Here is a 19,625-nt window from a genome sequence, read left to right as displayed (position 1 = left end):
TCCAGAGCAAACGGAGCTAAAGCTGAAAGAGTTTCTGGCAGCAGATGGTGGAAGGAGGGAAAGGAAGAAATGGAGAAACCACTTCCAACATGTTGATCCTCTTCAGGAAAGCAAAACCAAAGGATCAACATCCTCTTTGCGACTGGAAGCAAGGGGGTTTATGGGAAGTGTAGTCTTAATTTGGAGAAAAACAAACTATAATGTGTGCTAATGTGAGATAGAGGCTGCCAATTATCTTGACTATGGTCTCATTTGTTTAAACCAAGTATCACAATTAATTAGACAATGATATATTGATGTTTAATAATGCTACATATAGCACCTTTAAGATGGAATATACAACAGGTATACAGCCGTTTACTCACTGCTGGATTTCATATGAGGAAACAAAAAGCAGAACACTGAAACAGGGAAAGAGAGTGATAGACAGAAGAAGAAAACTGAGTGGAAGAGTCTAGAAACCCACCACATGTGCATCAAAAGTGATTTTTTTGAATGAAAATCTGTTCAATTCCGCAATTAAAGGTTGGTGTTTTTTCATGACTGTCTACACAAACTGAGAAAACATGTAAAAAGAAAAATAACACAGGCGGTAAACTCAGTCTTAAAGACCAAACTAAATATCTTTATTGTTTCTCCAGATATTTATCCATTTTGTTTGAATATCATTTTGACATAAAATAACATCATATGAGCAGCTTTATAATATACAAAGAACTAGAAACAAAAACAGTCATTGAAATAATAATAAAAAAAAGACAGTTGTGGACAAAGTACAAAACTAAGTCTTTTTTCGTGAACTCAAGATTTACATACATACATGGCTATTCAACATACATCATTAATATTCCTCCTGTAGACACACAAACTGTATTTACAACATCAATAAATCCTACAGTATTTCCTCAGGTATTCATATACATCTCACCAAATAAGATACACCGTTGATTTAGAGACAGAGGTTAAGAGTGCATGAGAGAGAAAAAACAGCAGAAGATGAGACAGAAAACAAGTGTCTTTAGCCTGAGATTGAATTATGGCATTTGAAGTAGGGCTAGACTGATATTTATCGGGCCAATATTGAGCTTTTATTGAAAATCAGATATGGTCCAGTCAGTCGCTCTGCCTTAAAGAGCTGAAACGCAACTAAAAGACTTAATTAGTCTGGTTTCAGTGGAGAGTTTTAGTGTCCCATGATGCTCTAAATGCTGCTTCAGAGGCTTTTCCACCCTGATGAGAAGAACATTCTGGAAGGAAACACTGAATCCTTGCTGTTTTTTTGCAATTTTATGGCATGAAAACTGTCAAATTGAATGTTGAATATCACACACACACACACACACACACACACAACACACAAACAACAGATTGGCTATCAGCAGCTTCAATCCAAAAATATCAGTATCGTTAACGGCTTTCAAAAACCCATATTGGTTGATAACTGTCATAATTCAACATGAAAATGAAGTTGTATAAACTGTAAAAAAAAAAAGTAAAGGGAGGCTTTTCGTGGCCAACAACTTGTAATCAATAATGAGGGAATCAGATTATTGATTAAAACTGCCACTGTCGGAATCTAAATGATCTGAAATGAGTCAAACTGCTCCAGATCAGAACATCTCAGCTAACTAGAAGTGAAGTCTTTCTACTTTGAACTTAAAACTGTAGACAAGTGCAATGTACTTTGATTGGCATTTAAGTGACTTGAGCTTTTATGAAGTTACACATGGCCCAATGAAGCTGGATGAGACTTAATATACTGGCCATAATGACAAAAATAAACCACTTTATAAATTCATGTCAAAACGAAACGACCCAGTTACTCAGACAAAAACTCATCAAAGTGTAAAAAATAGGCTATTGCTCCTGGGCAAAGACTTAGCATCTCTCCTGTTCAAAACACTATATGTTATATTAGGCAGAGGTAAAAATGAAAAAGACCCAAAACCACAGTCTGGGTCTCACACACACACACACACACACACACACAAACGCACGCCCACACACACCCACACACCTAGAGAAAGTGATATAAGATGAGGGGGCAAAGGCTTCAGACTGGTGCTTAGACAAACAAATAATTAAGAGTGATAATGGCCCGTCTGCGGTTTGGAGATAAGTGTGTGTGTGTGTGTGTGTCTGTGTGTGTGTGTGTGTGTGTGTGTGTGTGTGTCTTCTCCATGCTGCCCTCTGGTGTTCACACAGAGCGGTGACTCAGTGCTCGGTGTGTTACAGTAAAGAGCAGCAGCAGACTCTCAGGCGGTGTGACTCACTCAGATGACTCAAGAACCCAAATTATGAGTAATGAAATGACCAGTTCTACTGAAGTGAAATAAAAGAAATTTAAAAAAAAAACATGAATAGCATCCAAGAAACATAACGGTCCAAAGTTTATGCATTTCATGTTACTTTTAACTGAGTGAATATTGAGTGACACATTAAAAACATATGAGATGAACATGCTACTGTGTACAGGTCCCATATTATTAATTTCTCAAGATTTTTTTTTTAGATATATTATAGCTCAGGATGAGAATAATGCTCTTTGTGATGTTTTGCAAAACAAATGTAGTTTATTTAAAAGAGTGTTTATTGAAGGAATTTGAAGACCAAAGTCCTCTCAGGCAGAACCGTCACAATGCTGGACTCTGATTGGCCGACAGGGGTTTCTGTCAGCCCAAACTGGCCTGATTGGAAGGATTTTAATAATCGTTTAGTGAGGAGAGCCAATCAGAACCGAGTCCAGTTGTGATGCGTTGAGTGGAGTTAGTCCCAAACTGCCTGTAAAACGGATGGATTTTTGAAAATGCAATATCTTTAAATTTAACCCAAATTTGAACAATGTCTGCATTAAACACTCTTTATCATGTGTGCATATTAATAGAGGGAAATTCAAATTCCTATACTAGGGCCCCTTGAATAAGAACAGGCCAACAGCTAACATCTAAGGTTAGCTTTAACCTACATTCCCCTCCTGTGTTTTTCCCTGGATCCAGTTAACCTACGTTGTGTCCGGCAGAGGTCCTCCTGCCTGCCTGAACCAGCACCAGCCTTAATCCCTCGCATACAAATAATGCCCCAATTCCACCAGTATAATCCCCACCGGCTCTGCTGCTGCCTCTGCTGCTGCTGCCCACCAGACTGACACCGGAGCTGATCTATAATCTATAATCTATAATCTGCTCTGCGTCGCTCTCACATGTTCCCTGACATATCGATAAGGACACAGTCGACTGACATCAGCGCTTTTTTTTTTTTTTTTTTGCAATATCCCTTTAAAATTAAACCCTGTTGTGCACACCGTCCCTTTAAAACCCAGAACAAAATACCAGTCAAACCAGTAAAAAATAAAATCCAGATTCAGATCGTAATATTGCCACTGAGCGACAAAATTCGAAAAAGGAAATGTTACTGTATTTAGCCGAGCTGTCATGTAAAAATCAAGCCTCCATCTCAGCCAGAAATCTGGTCTTCATCTCAAAAGTCAAGTATGATTCAGCGAGTACAGTTCTGACTCACCGAGTTTCCAACAACTGATGCAACCGCTGAAATTTCTAGGTAATGGCTTTGAGAGAAAAGTTAAGCTCAGAGTGTTCCCACCAAGTCAAGATGCTGAAGTGAAAGTGTGTGCAGAAATGTGTGTGTGTGTGTACCCTGTAACCCTAACCTCAAAAACACACACACACACACAAAAAAAACCCACACAACTCTAACCATTCACTCCTTAGAGGACCAGGCAGTCTCTATCTGCGGTAGACGTGTGTGTGTATGTGTGTGTGTGTGTGTGTGCAGTGTGTGTGTGTGTGTGTGTGTGTGTAACGTCTCTGTCTCTAGAACTCGTCGTCGGAGCTGAGCAGCAGGGTCTTCTCGGTGTCCCTCACGGCGGCGTGCGAGCGGGATGGGGGCGGCGGGGCGCCCTGCTCCAGCGTGGACTGCTGGGTGTACTGCTGGTAGGCCGGGGAGAAGTTGTGGATGGCGTCCTGCACCATGTCGCCCGGGTTCATGGTCTCCTTCAGGCTGCTGGAGATGCTCTTCATGGGGGCGCAGCGGCCTGGAGGGAGAGAGAGAAGAGAGAAAGTAGTTAGAGGAGAGGAGGCAAGGAGGAGGGAGAGGAGAGGAGAGAAGAGGAGGCGAAGGAGAAAGAGATGGGAGAGTGGATTTAGAGAGAGAGGGAAAAGGGGTGGAAAATGAGAGCGGGGAGAGGAAAAGAAGGGATGAAAGGGGAAAAAGAAAATTGAAGGGAAGAGAAGGGGAAAGAGAGGGAATGGGAGTAGGGAGGGTGGGTTTAGAGAGAGGGGAAAAGGATGGAAGGGGAGAAGAAAAGAAGGGATGAAAGGGGAAAAAGAAAATTGAAGGGCAGAGGTGATGTAGAGGGAGGGGAGAAGAGTTAGGAGAGTAGCAAGAAAGAGGGAGAATAAGAGAAAAGGCGGTTAGAGGTGAGGATGGAGAGGAGACGAGGGAAGGAGGTGAAAGAGAAGGGGAAAGAGAGGGAATGGGAGAGCGGGTATAGAGAGAGGGGAAAAGGATGGAAGGGGAGAGCAAAAGAAGGGATGACAGGGGCAAAAGAAAAATGAGGGGTAGAAGTGATTTAGAGGGAGGAGAGAAGGGAGTTAGGAGAGAGTATCGAGAGGAAAGGAGGGAAGGGGTGAAAGAAAAAGAAGAGAAAGGGGGGAGAGAATAAGAGAAACGGGAGTTAGAGGTGAGGATGGAGAGGAGACGAGCCAAGGAGGTGAAAGAGAAAGAGGGGGAGTGGGAGTAGGGTAGAGAGAGGGGAAAAGGACAGAAGGGGAGAGGAAAAGAAGGGATGAAAGTGGAAAAAGAGGAACAAGGCAGAAGTGATTAAGAGAAAGGAGAGAAGGGAGTTAGGAGAGTATAGCAAGAGGAAGGGGTGAAAGAGAAAGGAGAGAAAGAACGAGGATAAGAAAAAAGGGAGTTAGAGGTGAGGAGGGAAAGGAGAGGAGGCAAGGAGAAGGAGAAAGAGAGGGAATGGGAGTAAGGAGAGCAGGTTTAGAGAGAGGGGAAAAGGATGGAAGAGAAGGGATGAAAGGGCAAAAGAAAGGGGTAGAAGTGATTGAGAGGGAGGAGAGAAGGGGGTTAGGAGAGTATAGCGAGAGGAAAGGAGGTAAAGGGTGAAAGAGAAAGGAGAGAAAGAGGGGGAAATGTGAAGGTAGGGTGGATTTAGGGTGATTTAGGGAGAGGAGAGGAAGGGAGGAAGGGGTGATGAAAAAGGAAAGAGGGAAGGAAAGGGGTAGGAGTGATTTAGAGGGAGGGGAGAAGGGAGAGAGCGGTGAGACGAAAGGAGGGAAGGAGAGAAAGAGAAAGGAGGGGAAGGGGGAAAGGTAGGGGGAGGGTGGGAGTGATTTAGGAAGAGGAGAGGAAGGGACAAAGGAGGAGATTAAAAAGGAGAGAGGGGAGGAAAGGGGTAAAAGTGATTTAGAGGGAGGAGAGATGCGAGGGAGGAAGGGAAGGGGTGAAAGAAAAAGGAGAGAAAGAGGGGGAACGTGGAAGAGGGTGGGAGTGATTTAGGGAGAGGAGAGGAGATATCAGGAGGAGCATAGAAGGGAAGGATGGAGGGAGGAAAGAAGGGAGGAGGAGGCGAGGAGGGATGGGATATGAATAACAAAATTATAAGCCAAGGTTCTTGTGAAAAATATAAATTAAAGGATTGCAAAGACACACCAACAGTGTTTACAAAAAAAAAAAGCTTGGATAAAGAAAAAAGACAGCTGGAACAAAAACAGATAGGAAGATGGGAAGACACCAAACCTAACTAAAAAAAAAGAAAACCAGCAGAAAAGAAGAGGGGGATGGCGGGTAAAGAGAATCAGTGTTTAACGTACCAAACTCTCCATATGTAGGAACCGGTCCTTTACATTGCAGCAGAGAGAGAGAAATGAAGACGGATGTGTAGAAATAGGAAAGGAGGGGTGCAAAATAATGGAGAAGTGAAGAATAAAAAGGGAGAGAATGTGAATCAAAGTGTGGGAGTATTCGGTTCCACAATAAGGGGAAATGAAAGAGAAAAAAATCAACGTTGAAGAAGGCAGAGAGAGAGATGGAAAGAAGAGGAGAAAAGACAGACAGTTTGTGAAAAATGCAGAGAAACGGATTTCATTTCAGATTTTACCGATTGCCCAAGCAAGACACTGAAGGAAAAATCCACACTCAGACTCTCTTCTTGTTATATATCATCAATCTGTGATGTTCAATGCATTCTAGAAGTTATTCCACTTCCCCCTCAAGCTGCCCCGTCTACTACTTTGCCTTTCAAAAACCCCCCAGAGAATGGGTGTGAACTCGTTCCACTCATCTGTGGTTTACACATATATACTAGGTGACGATAGTAAGAGCAACGAAATGAGAGTTTCTCCAGTTGAGCGTTGCATTTTTGGTCTCTCTCCTGCTCCTGCGGGTGGAGAAATTGGTCTCTCTCTGCCTCTTCTACGATGGATTTCTCCCTGATGTATGATTGTTGAGTGTCTCTTGGTGCAAAATGGCGGCTCCAGAAAGAAGCCTGACACCAAAACCTGACATTTACCGCTGATGTTTTAGATCGCTGAAACATTTTCTTATATCAAACTCCACTGTAGCTGCTGGAAATATCTTAACATCGTCTATATTTTAGGGTGGATTTTTCCTTTAAGATAGTTAGTGAGAAACTTTTTAGTATGCATGCAGCAAACTCCGGCCGGACCAATCATAATTCTAAACATTCCCTGTAAGATTTGTCCCCCCCCTCCCTTCTATTCTGTCCCTCTTCTTACCTTGCGAGTCGAGCCTCTTGTCCATGTAGACTCTGTATGTGAAGGCGTGGCGGAGGGCCAGCGCGGCGAAAAACATCTCGATGCAGATGATAAAGTTCTGGTAACCGGCGGCGACCGTTCCCTCGCCGACCGACACCCCGACCGAGTTGATCTGAGGGATCGCCCCGCACTTCTCCAGGATGGCCAGCAGCATGCCTGACCACAAACAACCAGACGGGGTTAATGAAGGTAGAATTACATCATCTTCACCAACAATATTCTGTATTTACAATATTAAAGAGCCCATTAAATTAAAAATAACTTCTGTTTTTTTATCTTTTTGCTGGTATTATTGTACACTTATTCAACAATACAGGCCAAAACAAGACCAAAAAGTCTCAAGTCAAGTCTCAAGTCTAAATGTAGATTATCAAGTCAAGTCCATGTCATTAATGTCAAGTCTCAAGTCTAAATGTAGAAACACCAAGTCAAGTCAGAACAAGTCAAGAGTCCAGTATCAATTTAATATCTTAAAGAAAACTAAATATCTAGGACTTTTCAATGCAATATGGTTTTAATAGGATAAAAACTTGGTAAGAGCATCATGAGTTTGATTTCTATAATCAGTTTCAACTTCAATAAATTCAATCATTCCATACAAATTCAGAAAGCAGAATTTAAATTCAGTCGTCTGCTGGAACAAATCTCATCACTTTCAATCTAAGTAATTTCCACAAACACAAGATCTCAAGTCAAGACTTTAAAAACCTTTTTCAAGTCATCAGAGTACAAGTCAGAGTCGAGTCCGAAGTCACCAGAACCCAAGTCAAGTCAAGTCTCAAGTCTTCTCTTCATGCATCAAGTCAAGTCTCAAGTACTTAAAATTCTGACTCGAGTCCAAGTCCCCACCTCTGGACGAAGGTAAAACTCTTTTCCTAGACTGCTATCCATGATTGATCTGAACTGCCCACTTCCTCGATATCTCATTAATATTCAAATAAGCCCCTCCCACTGATGCTTCCCACACCGACTTTCTGTTTCATTTGGAAATAGGTCAACAAACAGCGTCTCTCCTCACCCTGCCAGAAGGAGAGGAAGATGACCGACTTGACCATGAAGAACTTGAGCATGGGGTTGTAGGGGCTGAGCAGCTGCCGGGTGGAGAAGTAGAAGAGGAAGAGAGCGTAGAGAGAGAGGCTGACCGAGATGTTGTAGACGATGGTCACATACAGGTATCCACTGGCCACACTGTGGAGGGAGGGGGAGAGAGAGAGAGAGAGAGAGGGAGAGAGAGAGAGAGGGAGAGAGAGAGAGAACGAGGGAGAGAGAGAGAGAGGGAGAGAGAGAGAGAGCGAGGGAGGGGGGGAGAGAGAGAGAGAGAGCAGGGGAGAGAGAGAGAGATAGAGAGAGAGGGAGAAAGAGAGAGAGAGAGAGAGCGAGAGAGAGAGGGGGAGAGAGAGAGCGAGGGAGGGGGGAGAGAGAGAGAGAGAGAGAGAGCAGGGGGGAGAGAGAGAGGGAGAGAGAGATAGAGAGAGAGCGAGAGAGAGAGATAGAGAGAGAGAGAGAGGGAGAGAGAGAGAGGATGTTAGTGGTGTCGGTTTGTGTTTAATTTAAATGTGGCTTTATTGTGAGTATCTACCATGTCTTGCTGCAAGCCAAATTTCCCATTTGAGATTAAAGTCTCGCACTGAAACTGTGATTAAAAGGTGATGACAATCAATCTGGAACATTCAGTTCATCTAAGCATTAAAGAGGCAATCCTTGTTTTTATTTTGCCTCCATCTTTGTTGCTGTGGTGTTTCTGCACTGCACGTCCCACAGATCACCTGTCAATCAAACAGTGTGGGCGGAGCTTGGATTCTCTGTCGATGCAGTTTGAGTTTCTCTTTTCTTTGTCTGTTCAGCCATGGTGACTATCACTGCTCATGCTAACTTTCTTCTTCTTCTTCTTCTTCTTCTTCTTCTTCTTCTTCTTCTTCTTCTTCTTCTTCTTCTTCTTCTTCTTCTTCTTCTTCTTCTTCTTCTTCTTCTTCTTCTTCTTCTTCTTCTTCTTCTTCTTCTTCTTCTTCTTCTTCTTCTTCTTCTTCTTCTTCTTCTTCTTCTTCTTCTTCTTCTTCTTCTTCTTCTTCTTCTTCTTCTTCTTCTTGTTTATTCCAAACAAAGCGGAAACGTAAAACACATCACTTCCTGTGCCCACACCTGCCCTACGGCGTTTCCGCCCGCTCTGTTGAGATTATTTTTGAAATTTGTTTATAAAGACTCGTTCCCCTTCCCGTCTCCCTGGTTGTGCAGCACTCACTTGAAGTCTCCGTCTCTGTATTTTCCGTAGGCCTGCAGGATGACGGTGACGACGGCCATGAGCGGTTTGACCACGCAGAACTGCAGAGTCGCCTGTTTACAGAACCGCAGGAAGCCGATGGAGTACGCCTTTCCCCACAGGCAGCAGGTCCCGTACATACAGCTGGACCTGAGGGGGCAGAAATAACACACAGAATTAAATAACAGCAATAAAATAACCTGACAACTGACAACTTTAACACATTCAATTATTAACTAACAGACTAAAAATGAAATATGTGTTGAATACATAAATATGACTATACACAAATATAACTCTGTATTAGCATAGAGACATTTGTATAAATATACGTATATAGGTATAATATAAAAGTATAATAATTGTAGTAAGTAGTATAAGTCTAATAGTAATTATTTAAGGCTTTTTGTGCGCTGGAAAAAGTCATGAAGGCAAAGGTTGATTCCAAATTGAGACATTCATCTTTTGAAAAATATGACTCATACTCTAACTTCTTATTGCTGATATCAAAAGTGAAACTAACAATTGAAGAGTATTCAGGTGTTAAGCATTCTTAGGCAATTAAATTACAAAATAATGAAATGTTTGTGGATGCCATCACCTGTATTTTTTATATATTGAGCAATAACAGTTACATTTTTTTTCCACCACAAAAAAATATAACTTTTTTTTTTCAATAGTATTAAATGAAATGAATGAAGATACAAGCTTGGGGTATTTATTTTGCCTCCACCGACAAAAAATGTTTTCCCCTTTGCTAAACAATAAACATCCTGGCTTTATCCCAATGTAAACAAGTTAATATTTTGCAGTTATAAGCGCTCATGGAACGCCTCTCGTCCAATCAACTCACTCGATGGGTTTCCCTCGGATCTCGGCCATGATGGCGCTCTCTCCTCCCAGGTATTCATAGCACAGACTCAGGAAGTTGTAAATCACAAAAGCTGTGGAGAAACAGCAGAAAGCAGGAAGCGTAGATGAGAGGGTTTGTTGTTATGTGTAAGCAGTAGGCATGGGACAATATGCAAATTTCATGTCACGATTATCCTGGCCAAAATAATTGCAATTCACGATATTATCCTGATAATCATCAAAATATGCTTAAAACTCTTAAAATGGCACTAAAACATACTGGAATCACTTTACCTTACATTTTGTTAAGAAACAAATATTTTTATTGCATAATAGGACATATATCTTTTTTTTGTGAACATCCTTTTTAGTGAAAAACAAACAAGGACAGATTCAGACTCTCGCCAACACCCAGCAGGTAATCACAGTGAGAGCAAAAAATCCATTCATAAAAAGAATCTACCTATCAACCTGATATCCAAGCACTCACATGGTTCAATTAGTTATGTGTTGTATTAGCACAGTAAATGAATAACTTGTTTTGTTTTTAAGATCACATTGTGGCAAATGGCAATTCAAAATAAATCAGGAAATCAATAGGACTGTACGTTAGTGAGCAGCTTTTTCAAGTCACTCGTGAGGATGTTCACGATTATCCCGATAATGGAAATTCACCAAGATAAAATTATCTTGAGTGTTTTTATCGCGATAAAAGATAAAATCTTATATCCTCCAATCCCTAGTAAGCAGACACCACTTACAGACGATGATGAACTTAATCTACATAGTTACCATGGTAATTCCCCATCATGGCAGTGGGGCTTTCACTCTGGACTGAATCTCTGAGCACAATCCCAAACAAATTGTAAATCTGTAAATACACAGTCGTATTTATCGTGTATATAATTCCCTGTATAGTGACACTATTTATTCATAATTGGTACTTTGGTCAGACACTAAATGCAACTTACTACTGAGCCATGTAAAAAGCCCCTGGATGACCCACTTAGTCACCACACTTACTCTTTCTTCTTTGTCTCTGATGTTTGAGATTTATATTCTATTTGTAAAGCTTGATTGCTGCTTGCAAATACCTAGTACTAGAATTTATAACCTCCTCCTCTCCTCTCCTTGTCTCCTCTCCTTTCCTCTCCTCCTCTCCTCTCCTTGTCTCCTCTCCTCTCTCCTCTCCTCCTCTTCTTGTCTCCTCTCCTCTCCTCCTCTCCTCGTCTCCTCTCCTCCTCGCTCCCCTCTCCTCTCCTTGTCTCCTCTCCTCTCCTCTCCTCCCCTCCCCTCCCCTCCCCTCTCCTCTCCTCTCCTCCTCTCCTCCATGGTGGGACACACAAACACACAAACCGCTCTCTAATTACAGTAGTGGGATGTGAAAATGTGCCTGGCGAAATATAAATCTGATTCTGATTCTGGGTAAAAAAATCTTGCCTGGTGCAGCTTTATCTATTGATGATCTATTGGCTGAACCATGTCAATAATTCATCTCAGAGCCTCCTTGTCCTCTTGTACCTCAGGAACAAAGCAGTGCCACACAACACAGGGAAGAGCAAGCAGAAGGTCAGCGGAGCAGATCTGTGACAGGCTGGTGTGAAACGGCTTGTCGCCCACAGTCAGACCACCAGCAGTTACACAGACACAGAACCGCATCACATCCTGTTCCACAGAAAGCATCTGGTGGTTTCACACCCACGGGGGAAAACATAGATCGTGAAGATAATTCTCGAAATATTTTGACATTGCTCTGTGCTGATATTGGTTAAAAAACAACAAATAACAGCTTCCGGATTTCGTGCATAGGTCATATTCTAATTTTATACCGTTTCAGCAGGACAGTAAAGCAAAAACGCAATATCATGTTTTCACTAAACCAGACAACTCAGCACACAGCATAGATCATTACTGTCATTCACACACTTCCAGTAGTTGTAGTGAGGCATGACTGACTTAAAAAACTGACTTAAAAGTCTAAAAATGGTTTACAGGTCATAACTTGACTTACACATGAGTCATTATTGTTTCTAAAATCATTCATTTCCATAAACTAAACAAAAAGTACCTGCCAAGAATACTTTTTTACCAGCCAAAATAATTAAGATACACTTTCCACTGAAATGTGTCACCTGAGCTGTTTTCAGTGCTATTTTGTGTATAGGATCAGGCACTGTGTGTTAATTTACAACTTGCTCACTGACTTATACAATGGCTCATGTTCATAATAAATAAAACTCAGGATTCAAAGTTATACCTGAGACTGATCTGTGGTCAGTTTCTGTCAGTCAATATTCTGTCAGGCGCTGCACTAATGCAATGCTGAAACTCTGAAAGCAGACCGGAAAACATGACTGTATAATCTGGGGTTCTCTATTTGACAGAGAAGTAAATAAAGTTAGACACTTTTATTTATGTCTAGGACAAGTGGGCAGACGGGTTTTGTCTGGAGTAGTTGAAGAGTTTTCAGACTTCATAAATGATAAAATCGGGGATATGTTTGTTTTTTTTTAATGACAAATTCCACAGATCAACTGACATCTATACAAGTCCAGTGTACGAGTACGAGATGTACGAGTGGGCAAGGAGAGCAGATTCCAGTGGAAAATGTCACGGCTGTAGTAGTGGGTGCACACTGTAACAGGTGGCAGGGTGACCGCAGTGTGTGTGTGTGTGTGTGTGTGTGTGTGTGTGTGTGTTCTTGTACTTCTACCCTTGTAAGAAGAACCGCAGTGAGGACATTTTTACAAAGTGAGGACATTCTGGACGGTCCTCACATCTTCTTAATCCTCTCTTTATTACTTTATTAACAAACATTTTCTAACCCTAACACAACTCCTCCATGGATTATGTTACTACATTTAGTTTGCCATCTCAGAAAACTGGTTTCACCACTTAACTCTAAACCAAAGTCCTAAACTTAAACCAACCTTAACCCTAACCTAAACCTAATTCTAATCTGAACCCTAAACCAGAGTCCTAACCACAAACTATTCCCCTTGAAGAAGTGAGAAATGGTAAAATGTCCTCACTGTCCACATCTTTCTATCCTTGTGAGAACATTTGGTCCTCATAATAGGAACACACACACACACACACACACACACACACCTTTCCCTGACCTTTGCCTGTGTGACTGACGTTCACCTGACAGTCTCTTGTGACCAGTAACTGATCTCTCCTCTCTGCTGCTGCGCTGGGAGGACGATGCTGACAAAACTGACGAGAAACTCAACCGAGCAAATCCTGCCAACACCCAAGAAACTGCCTCCCCCTGAGTGTGTGTGGGTGTGTATCAGTGTGTGTGTGTGTGTGTGGGTGTGCAAGGTAAATTAAGGTGAGGGTGTATCAGTTAACTGTGAAGGTGTGAAAATGTATGTTTGTGCATTCTGGGCGTGTGCTGTCCTTGTGTTCCTGACATTAGACCAGTGTGCCTTTGGGTGGTGTGTGTGTGTGTGTGTGTGTGTGTGTGTGTGTGTGTGTGTGTGTCAGATCCCACGTGTCACAGCAGATCTCAGCTGTGCTACTGGCAGCAACTCCTGTTATGTCAGCTCTTTGGAGCCGACACACGTCACACTTTAGTCCAATACTGGCACTCAACTAACCATAAAAGTGACAATTATGCTTCACTGAAACGTCTGCTGAGCTTCAGGTGAGACAACAGTGTGAACGGTAGTGTATAGAAGCTCAGTGTATGGGTTAGGATTCATCTTAGGGTTAGGGTTAAGGATGTGGTCAGGGTTAGGGTTACAAAGTCTGTAGAGATGCAGCAAACAGGCGAGAGACAATATCAATATCAGTATAATTATTGTTTCCAATCCATTGTGATATGTACACTACCAGTCAAAAGTTTGGACCAACCTGATTGAATGTACTATGTTTGTCATTTTCTTAAAGCCATTTTGATCTAAAGGCTTCTGCTTAAATGCTTGAAATGTGTTTCTTAGACAAATATAAATAGTGAAGTTGATCCTATGTATGAATTTCTTTCCAAAGCCTTTGCCTTTCCATCAAGGCAAAGGGCGGCTACTTTAAAGAATCTAAAATATAAGACAGTTTTGATTTGTTTAACACTCTTTTTGTGTTTTTTGTGTTTGTGTTATTTCATAGTTTTGATGTCTTGACTATTATTCTAAAATGTGGAAAAAATGTGGTGTGTCCAAACTTTTCATTGGTAGTGTATTTTCGATATTTTTAACCATATTGCCCTAAGTGATGCTTTGTTGAACATCTACTTCTTGTCACTGGATAATCAGCTGAGTATCAACATTGGACTATCAAAATAAGGAGTTACTCATTCTCTCTCCCTGCCTTTACCTCTACCCCTCCCACACACACACACACACATCACACACACCCCACACACACACAACCAGGACCTATGTTACTTGCACTTCACTGTCTTCTTCATGGTTTCTGTGCGACATGCAGCTGTTAGTCGACACTCAGGCAAACAGACAACTCATGCCATACATGCCAGTCTAATGTCAGGCTCCGCAAAACACAAAGACTGCTATACTGAGAACTGGTTGTTCTGCTCCGGATAGTACTCTATGTCTCTCTCTCTGTTTACCACTCCGCTCAGTCACTCTTCCCCGGGGAACCCTCTTCAGTGCTGACTGTTGCTATGGCGATACAGCAGGCCTACACCCCGCTGAATGCGAGCTTCAACAAGTTGGGTGAGGACTAGGACCGCGATGAGACCGGTTGCCACGCAACAGGTCGGCCTCGCTTTGGAAAAAAAAATTTTGGGCAGGGCTCAGAGCGACAGGAGGAGAGAGGAGAGGAGAGAGGAGAGGAGAGAGGGAGGGAGGAGAGAGAGGGAGGAGAGAGGGAGGAGAGAGAGGAGAGGAGAGGAGAAAGAGAGGAGAAAGAGAGAGGAGAGAGAGAAGAGGAGAGAGAGAGGGAGGAGAGAGGAGAGAGGCAGGAGAGAGGAGAGGAGAGAGGAGAAAGAGAGAGGAGGAGAGGAGAGAGAGGAGAGAGGAGGAGAGAGAGAGGAGAGAGAGGGAGGAGAGAAGAGAGGAGAAAGAAAGAGGGAGGAGAGAGGAGAGGAGAAAGAGAGAGGAGAGGAGAGAGGGAGGAGAAAGAGAGAGGAGAGGAGAAAGAGAAGGAGGCAAGGGAACAGAGGAGGAGAGGAGGCGAGGGAGAAGACTAGGAGACAACAAGCAGAAAAGTAGCTGAGGAGGAGATTTGAAGGAGGTCGAGGACAAAAAGGAGAAGAGGTAGAGGAGGAGGGAGGGAGGGAGGGAGGGGAAGTGAAGTCAAGAGAGGAACAGGAGAGAGGAGGAGGAGGAAGAGGAGGATGAGGAGAGCCGGTCTGACTGAAGGAACAATACGCCTCCCACCTTCCTGACGCACACACACACTCTGCCAAAAAGCAGAACCAGACACAGACCGTCTCTGATCCACACACAAAAAAACAGAAGACATCATCAACTGTACGACAGAGGAAGTGACGAGCAAACTGAGCGTCACTGTGAGGAGAAGAAGAAGAAGAAGAAGAAGTCTATTTCTGTCTTTCTGAATGTAAAAAGGGACTGTGGAGGTGGACATGAGGCAGGGGGAGCAGGAGGAGGAGGAAGGCAGCTGTCACCTCCTACCAATATAAGAATTTAAGAATAGTCAGAAATAGCGTCAGGCGGCATTTGTTCTGTTGGCGTCATCCGTCCAATCAGAGAAGCCGCCAGTTCACCGTCAACCTCAGCTATTCTCATCCCACAAAATAAAAAAAAAGTCAAAATTTAAAGCATAATTCCAGCCACAGTGAGTGTTAAGCCCATTTTCCAGTGTGTCTCCTCTCAATTCCTAGAGATTTTTATATGCTATTATGAGAGAAACAGTTATCATGTGACTTATTTCCCTTCCTCTAAGATGCCACTCACTTTCATTCAACTCCAAACAACATCACAACCAAATTTGAGATGGCAAAACTAACTCCAGTAATATAATCCATGGAGGAGAAATGTGTGTTTTGCTAGGCCTCTACTAATAAAGCATTAAAAACCCACTGTTTTGTGAATGAAAAGTAGTTCTTATCCAAATATATTCAGAAAGCCCTAATTGGACTACAATCTTTGCTTATATATTTTTGTTTACATCTGAAGTCCCGCCTTAAACAGCACTTCTGACCAATCACCAACGTCCTGCATGGTTACATCCCGCCTCATTTTTTTTCATTTTTTCTGCCTGAAAGTAGTTCTTATGAAATAAATTAGAATAAGGTGCTAAGTTTTCCTCTTCAACAGGTGGACATCTATGAAATCCCTCTAGCAACAGGTTATCACAACCAAAACAACAACAACAGGAATTTAATAAGGCAGAGAGGGCAATCTGGAAAATGGGCCAAACATTCACCATGGCCGGAATAATCCTTTAAAGGATGGATGGATGAACAGACTGTTCACCTCCAATCTGCTTTTCATCACTGTGTGTGTCAGTAAGTCAGCTGGAAAAGTTGGTGCTGATGAGGTGGAAACAGGTGCTTGATTCTAATCAGCAGCTTCTATCCATAAAAGAAGACATACTGTGCCATTTGGTGGACGACTTTACTGTATCCAAGACACCTTACTGTATTAGAGCATAATTGTTCAGCATGGATGGAAAAAAAAACCCTAAACATGGCAGTGTTAGTGCCATTCTTTACCTATCTATGACTATATAGTGATGTCATTGATTTGTTGACACCACCATACTGACCCCACCACCATATCAAAACAGCGTTCCATTACAACCACAGACGATACAACAAGCGACCATGACAAGGCAAAGATGTCACCTGACTTTGGAAGAAAAGGAAAGATACTGTAAAAGGTTTGAAGTCCTTGGAGGATGAGACTCTTCCTCTCTGCCTCCAACATCTCTGACATCACTGAGGTCTGCAGATAAACTCCCTGATCTGTCGTTTCCTGATATAACACTATACATAACCTGCTGCATCTTATTCACAACCCTGTCTCCATCTTCTGGTGAAACCCTTAAGACGAACAAATTGCACTTCTGTTATTTCACTTCAGGGTGAAACTACCCAAAAGTGCTTCATCTTCAAGTTGTTCCCGATTACCAGGCAGGTCAGAGCAAGTTTCATTCATAAATTGTTGCTTCTACTGTATGTCGTCTAGGGCTGGGCGATATGGACAAAATCAAACATCAGAATATTTTTGACCAGATACCTCGATATCGATATTGCAACAATATTGTAGGGATGACTATTGGTGCTTTCACAAAATATTTACACAATGAGATTTTTGATAAATAATCATCAGTAATGTGGATATAATGACTAAGTGGGTAAAGGCAAATAATAGAACAGCTAGAACAGTCTGGTAAGTTCAGAAAATGACATCACTTTACTGTAATGCAGCCTTTAAAACCAGGAAAAGACAACACTTATGCCATATCACGATATTACGATAGGGCTGGGCGATATGGTTGAAATCAATATCATGATAATCATAAGGATTTTTCTCGATATCAATATATATCACGATATGGTTCATGTATGCAAAATCACGCTAAATAATCAAATTAATGTTCATCTCATTGAACCAAATGGTAATGTTAGGTGTGGTGTCAAACAAAACTGACATTTTCAAATAATATTCCTACCATACCTCATTTTATGAGAGTTTTTAAGTAAAATTTGCTTGTCATCATCAATTCAGACAGCAGAAATGTGTGTCACGATATCAAAATATCTTCATATCATCACGATATGATTCCACTGAAAGACGATAAACGCTAATATTGAATTATCGCCCAGCCCTATATTACGATATCCAAAATCTAAGACGATATCTAGTCTCATATCACAATATCGATATAATATTGATATATTGCCCAGCCCTAATGTCGTCTCTCTCATTATCAGTGGGCAAACAATGGAATTTCTCCCCTCCTTCCATTCTGATACGTTTATTGCAACTAATGGTACACCATGTGACAGGTATTAGGTGGTACTGCAAGTAAAGTGCATCATCTAATAAAACACACTTTGTTTTTGTTTTGGGAGTCAGTTTGGGAGTCAATATGGCGTCCACAGAACAGCAACACCACTGCGAGCCATGGACTGAGCAACACAGGATGGAGACGGACAGGCAGAGGAAGAGAAAGACGAAGAGAAAAGAGAGAGAGATAGGAGATGGAGAAGAGGCGGAGCGTGTCCTCACCCTCGTAGCAGTCCCTGACGGTGTCGAAGTAAACGTAGTACTGGTCGTTGGTGAAGAAGAGGAGGCTGAGCCAGGAGTCGAAGGCGTAGATCGGCACGATGAAGAGGATCCGCACGATGTGGCGCTGCTCGTTAGGGGAGCTGTAGAAACGAAGGTGCATGTAGATCTGGGACAAGAGAGAGGGATGGAGGGAGGAGAGAGAGAGAAAGAGAGAGAGAGAGACAGAATTATTTTTCTGTTAATTGTTTTTGTTATTTCATAATTTAATTGATGATTAATCTCTTGTTACATGCTTTGGCAATATTGTTTGTTTGTGAACTGTCGTGCCAATAAATCACCTTGAATTGAATTGAGAGAGAAAGATAGGGGGAGATTAATTCATTTTGTAACAAGATTTCTGACCTCACAGTAGTATAATAGTACTGATAAATTAATCTTTTTATTGTAGTTTTGTTCTCTTTATGTATGTTTACAGAGCTGCACCACCTGACATTTTTGGACTTTAGAACTCCAAAAATTATTTACATTTCAATAAAATAAAAGCGGTTAGTCATGAAGAAGATATTGTAGAATAAGTTGATATATTACATGTGTGTCGCCAACCAAAATAATCATTGACCCTGATGATCGATATGTTACACTGACATCATCTCACAGGAATGTGTGAGAAGAAAAACCAACAGGCACCGTGAACCTTGTGTCCAACTTTTCTGTTCAGCTTTCCATTTTTGTTTTCTTTCACTTTCAGCCAGACTTAAAGGCTTTATAAAAGGCTTTTCATCCACTTCCACTGACATCATACTTCACCTTTCACTGTGTGTGTGTGCGCGTGTGTGTGTGTGTGTGTGTGTATCCATGCTCTGTACAACAAACACCTGCCGAGGGCTGTTGCCAAGCAAACCCTGCCCTCCTCTCAGCCTGAGCAGATGTGTGTGTGTTTGCAGCATCACATCACCTGCGCATTAAATAAACACACACACACACACACACCTACCTGCCAAGGTATATTCTTGTGAACGACCATTTCAGAAAACTGGATAAATTACTGAGTAAATTGCTTAGCAGCTTGGCTTAACTGTCATTAAGGTTAATAGTTAGCCAGTCAGCTGATGACGGGGCAGGACTGCTGTTTTATAAGATGTGATGTCAAATCCTGATGGCTTCTACACAATTATCCATCTGCTATTCACCACTGAAAACGCACAGGCATTGGTAGAAAGTGAGAAGTTTTTAACATCAATAAATCATCTAATTAGGTCTAAAACTCTATACTTCTTTAACTGAATCAATCCTCATCTCCTCTACTGTGACCTGGTTCAGAAACCTGAGTGTGAAGAGAACTCAACTGCAGAGAGAAAGTTGTAAACAAGACACAAAACATCACAGACTGTCCTAGTTATTACATCTGGGAACATTTCAGCCACTTGCTTCATGCTGTAGGTTCAACCACAGGCTGAGTCAAACACATTTAAGCCAAGTCATTTATCCAATGTGCTGTAAACCAAGCTAAATTGTAGCAAACATACTCTCCATCTCTTAACGTGTTTC

The 19,625-nt window shown here is 41.9% G+C and overlaps 1 protein-coding gene across 1 annotated transcript in view; it reads right to left on the bottom strand.

Moving 5' to 3' along the window:
• Window positions 1–652: 652 nt before the first annotated feature.
• tmem184ba (transmembrane protein 184ba) overlaps window positions 653–19,625 on the bottom strand; it is a 23,623-nt gene continuing 4,650 nt past the window's right edge. The window contains exons 4-9 of the mRNA XM_071542800.1: window positions 18,078–18,243; window positions 9,914–10,004; window positions 9,043–9,210; window positions 7,822–7,991; window positions 6,765–6,959; window positions 653–4,051 (exon numbers count right to left, since the gene is read on the bottom strand). Of these exons, the coding sequence (XP_071398901.1) occupies window positions 3,831–4,051; window positions 6,765–6,959; window positions 7,822–7,991; window positions 9,043–9,210; window positions 9,914–10,004; window positions 18,078–18,243 (1,011 nt within the window). The 3' untranslated portion in view covers window positions 653–3,830. The remainder of the gene's footprint in view (window positions 4,052–6,764; window positions 6,960–7,821; window positions 7,992–9,042; window positions 9,211–9,913; window positions 10,005–18,077; window positions 18,244–19,625) is intronic.

Source organism: Centroberyx affinis, unplaced genomic scaffold (assembly GCF_046629955.1).
Source record: "Centroberyx affinis isolate AG114_WGS23_722 - 3 ecotype Tasmania unplaced genomic scaffold, CSIRO-AGI_Caff_v1 ptg004188l_1, whole genome shotgun sequence".
Taxonomy (NCBI): Eukaryota; Metazoa; Chordata; class Actinopteri; order Beryciformes; family Berycidae; genus Centroberyx; species Centroberyx affinis.
Note: the sequence above shows the minus strand (reverse complement) of the source record. Positions and strands in the feature narration are given on the sequence as shown.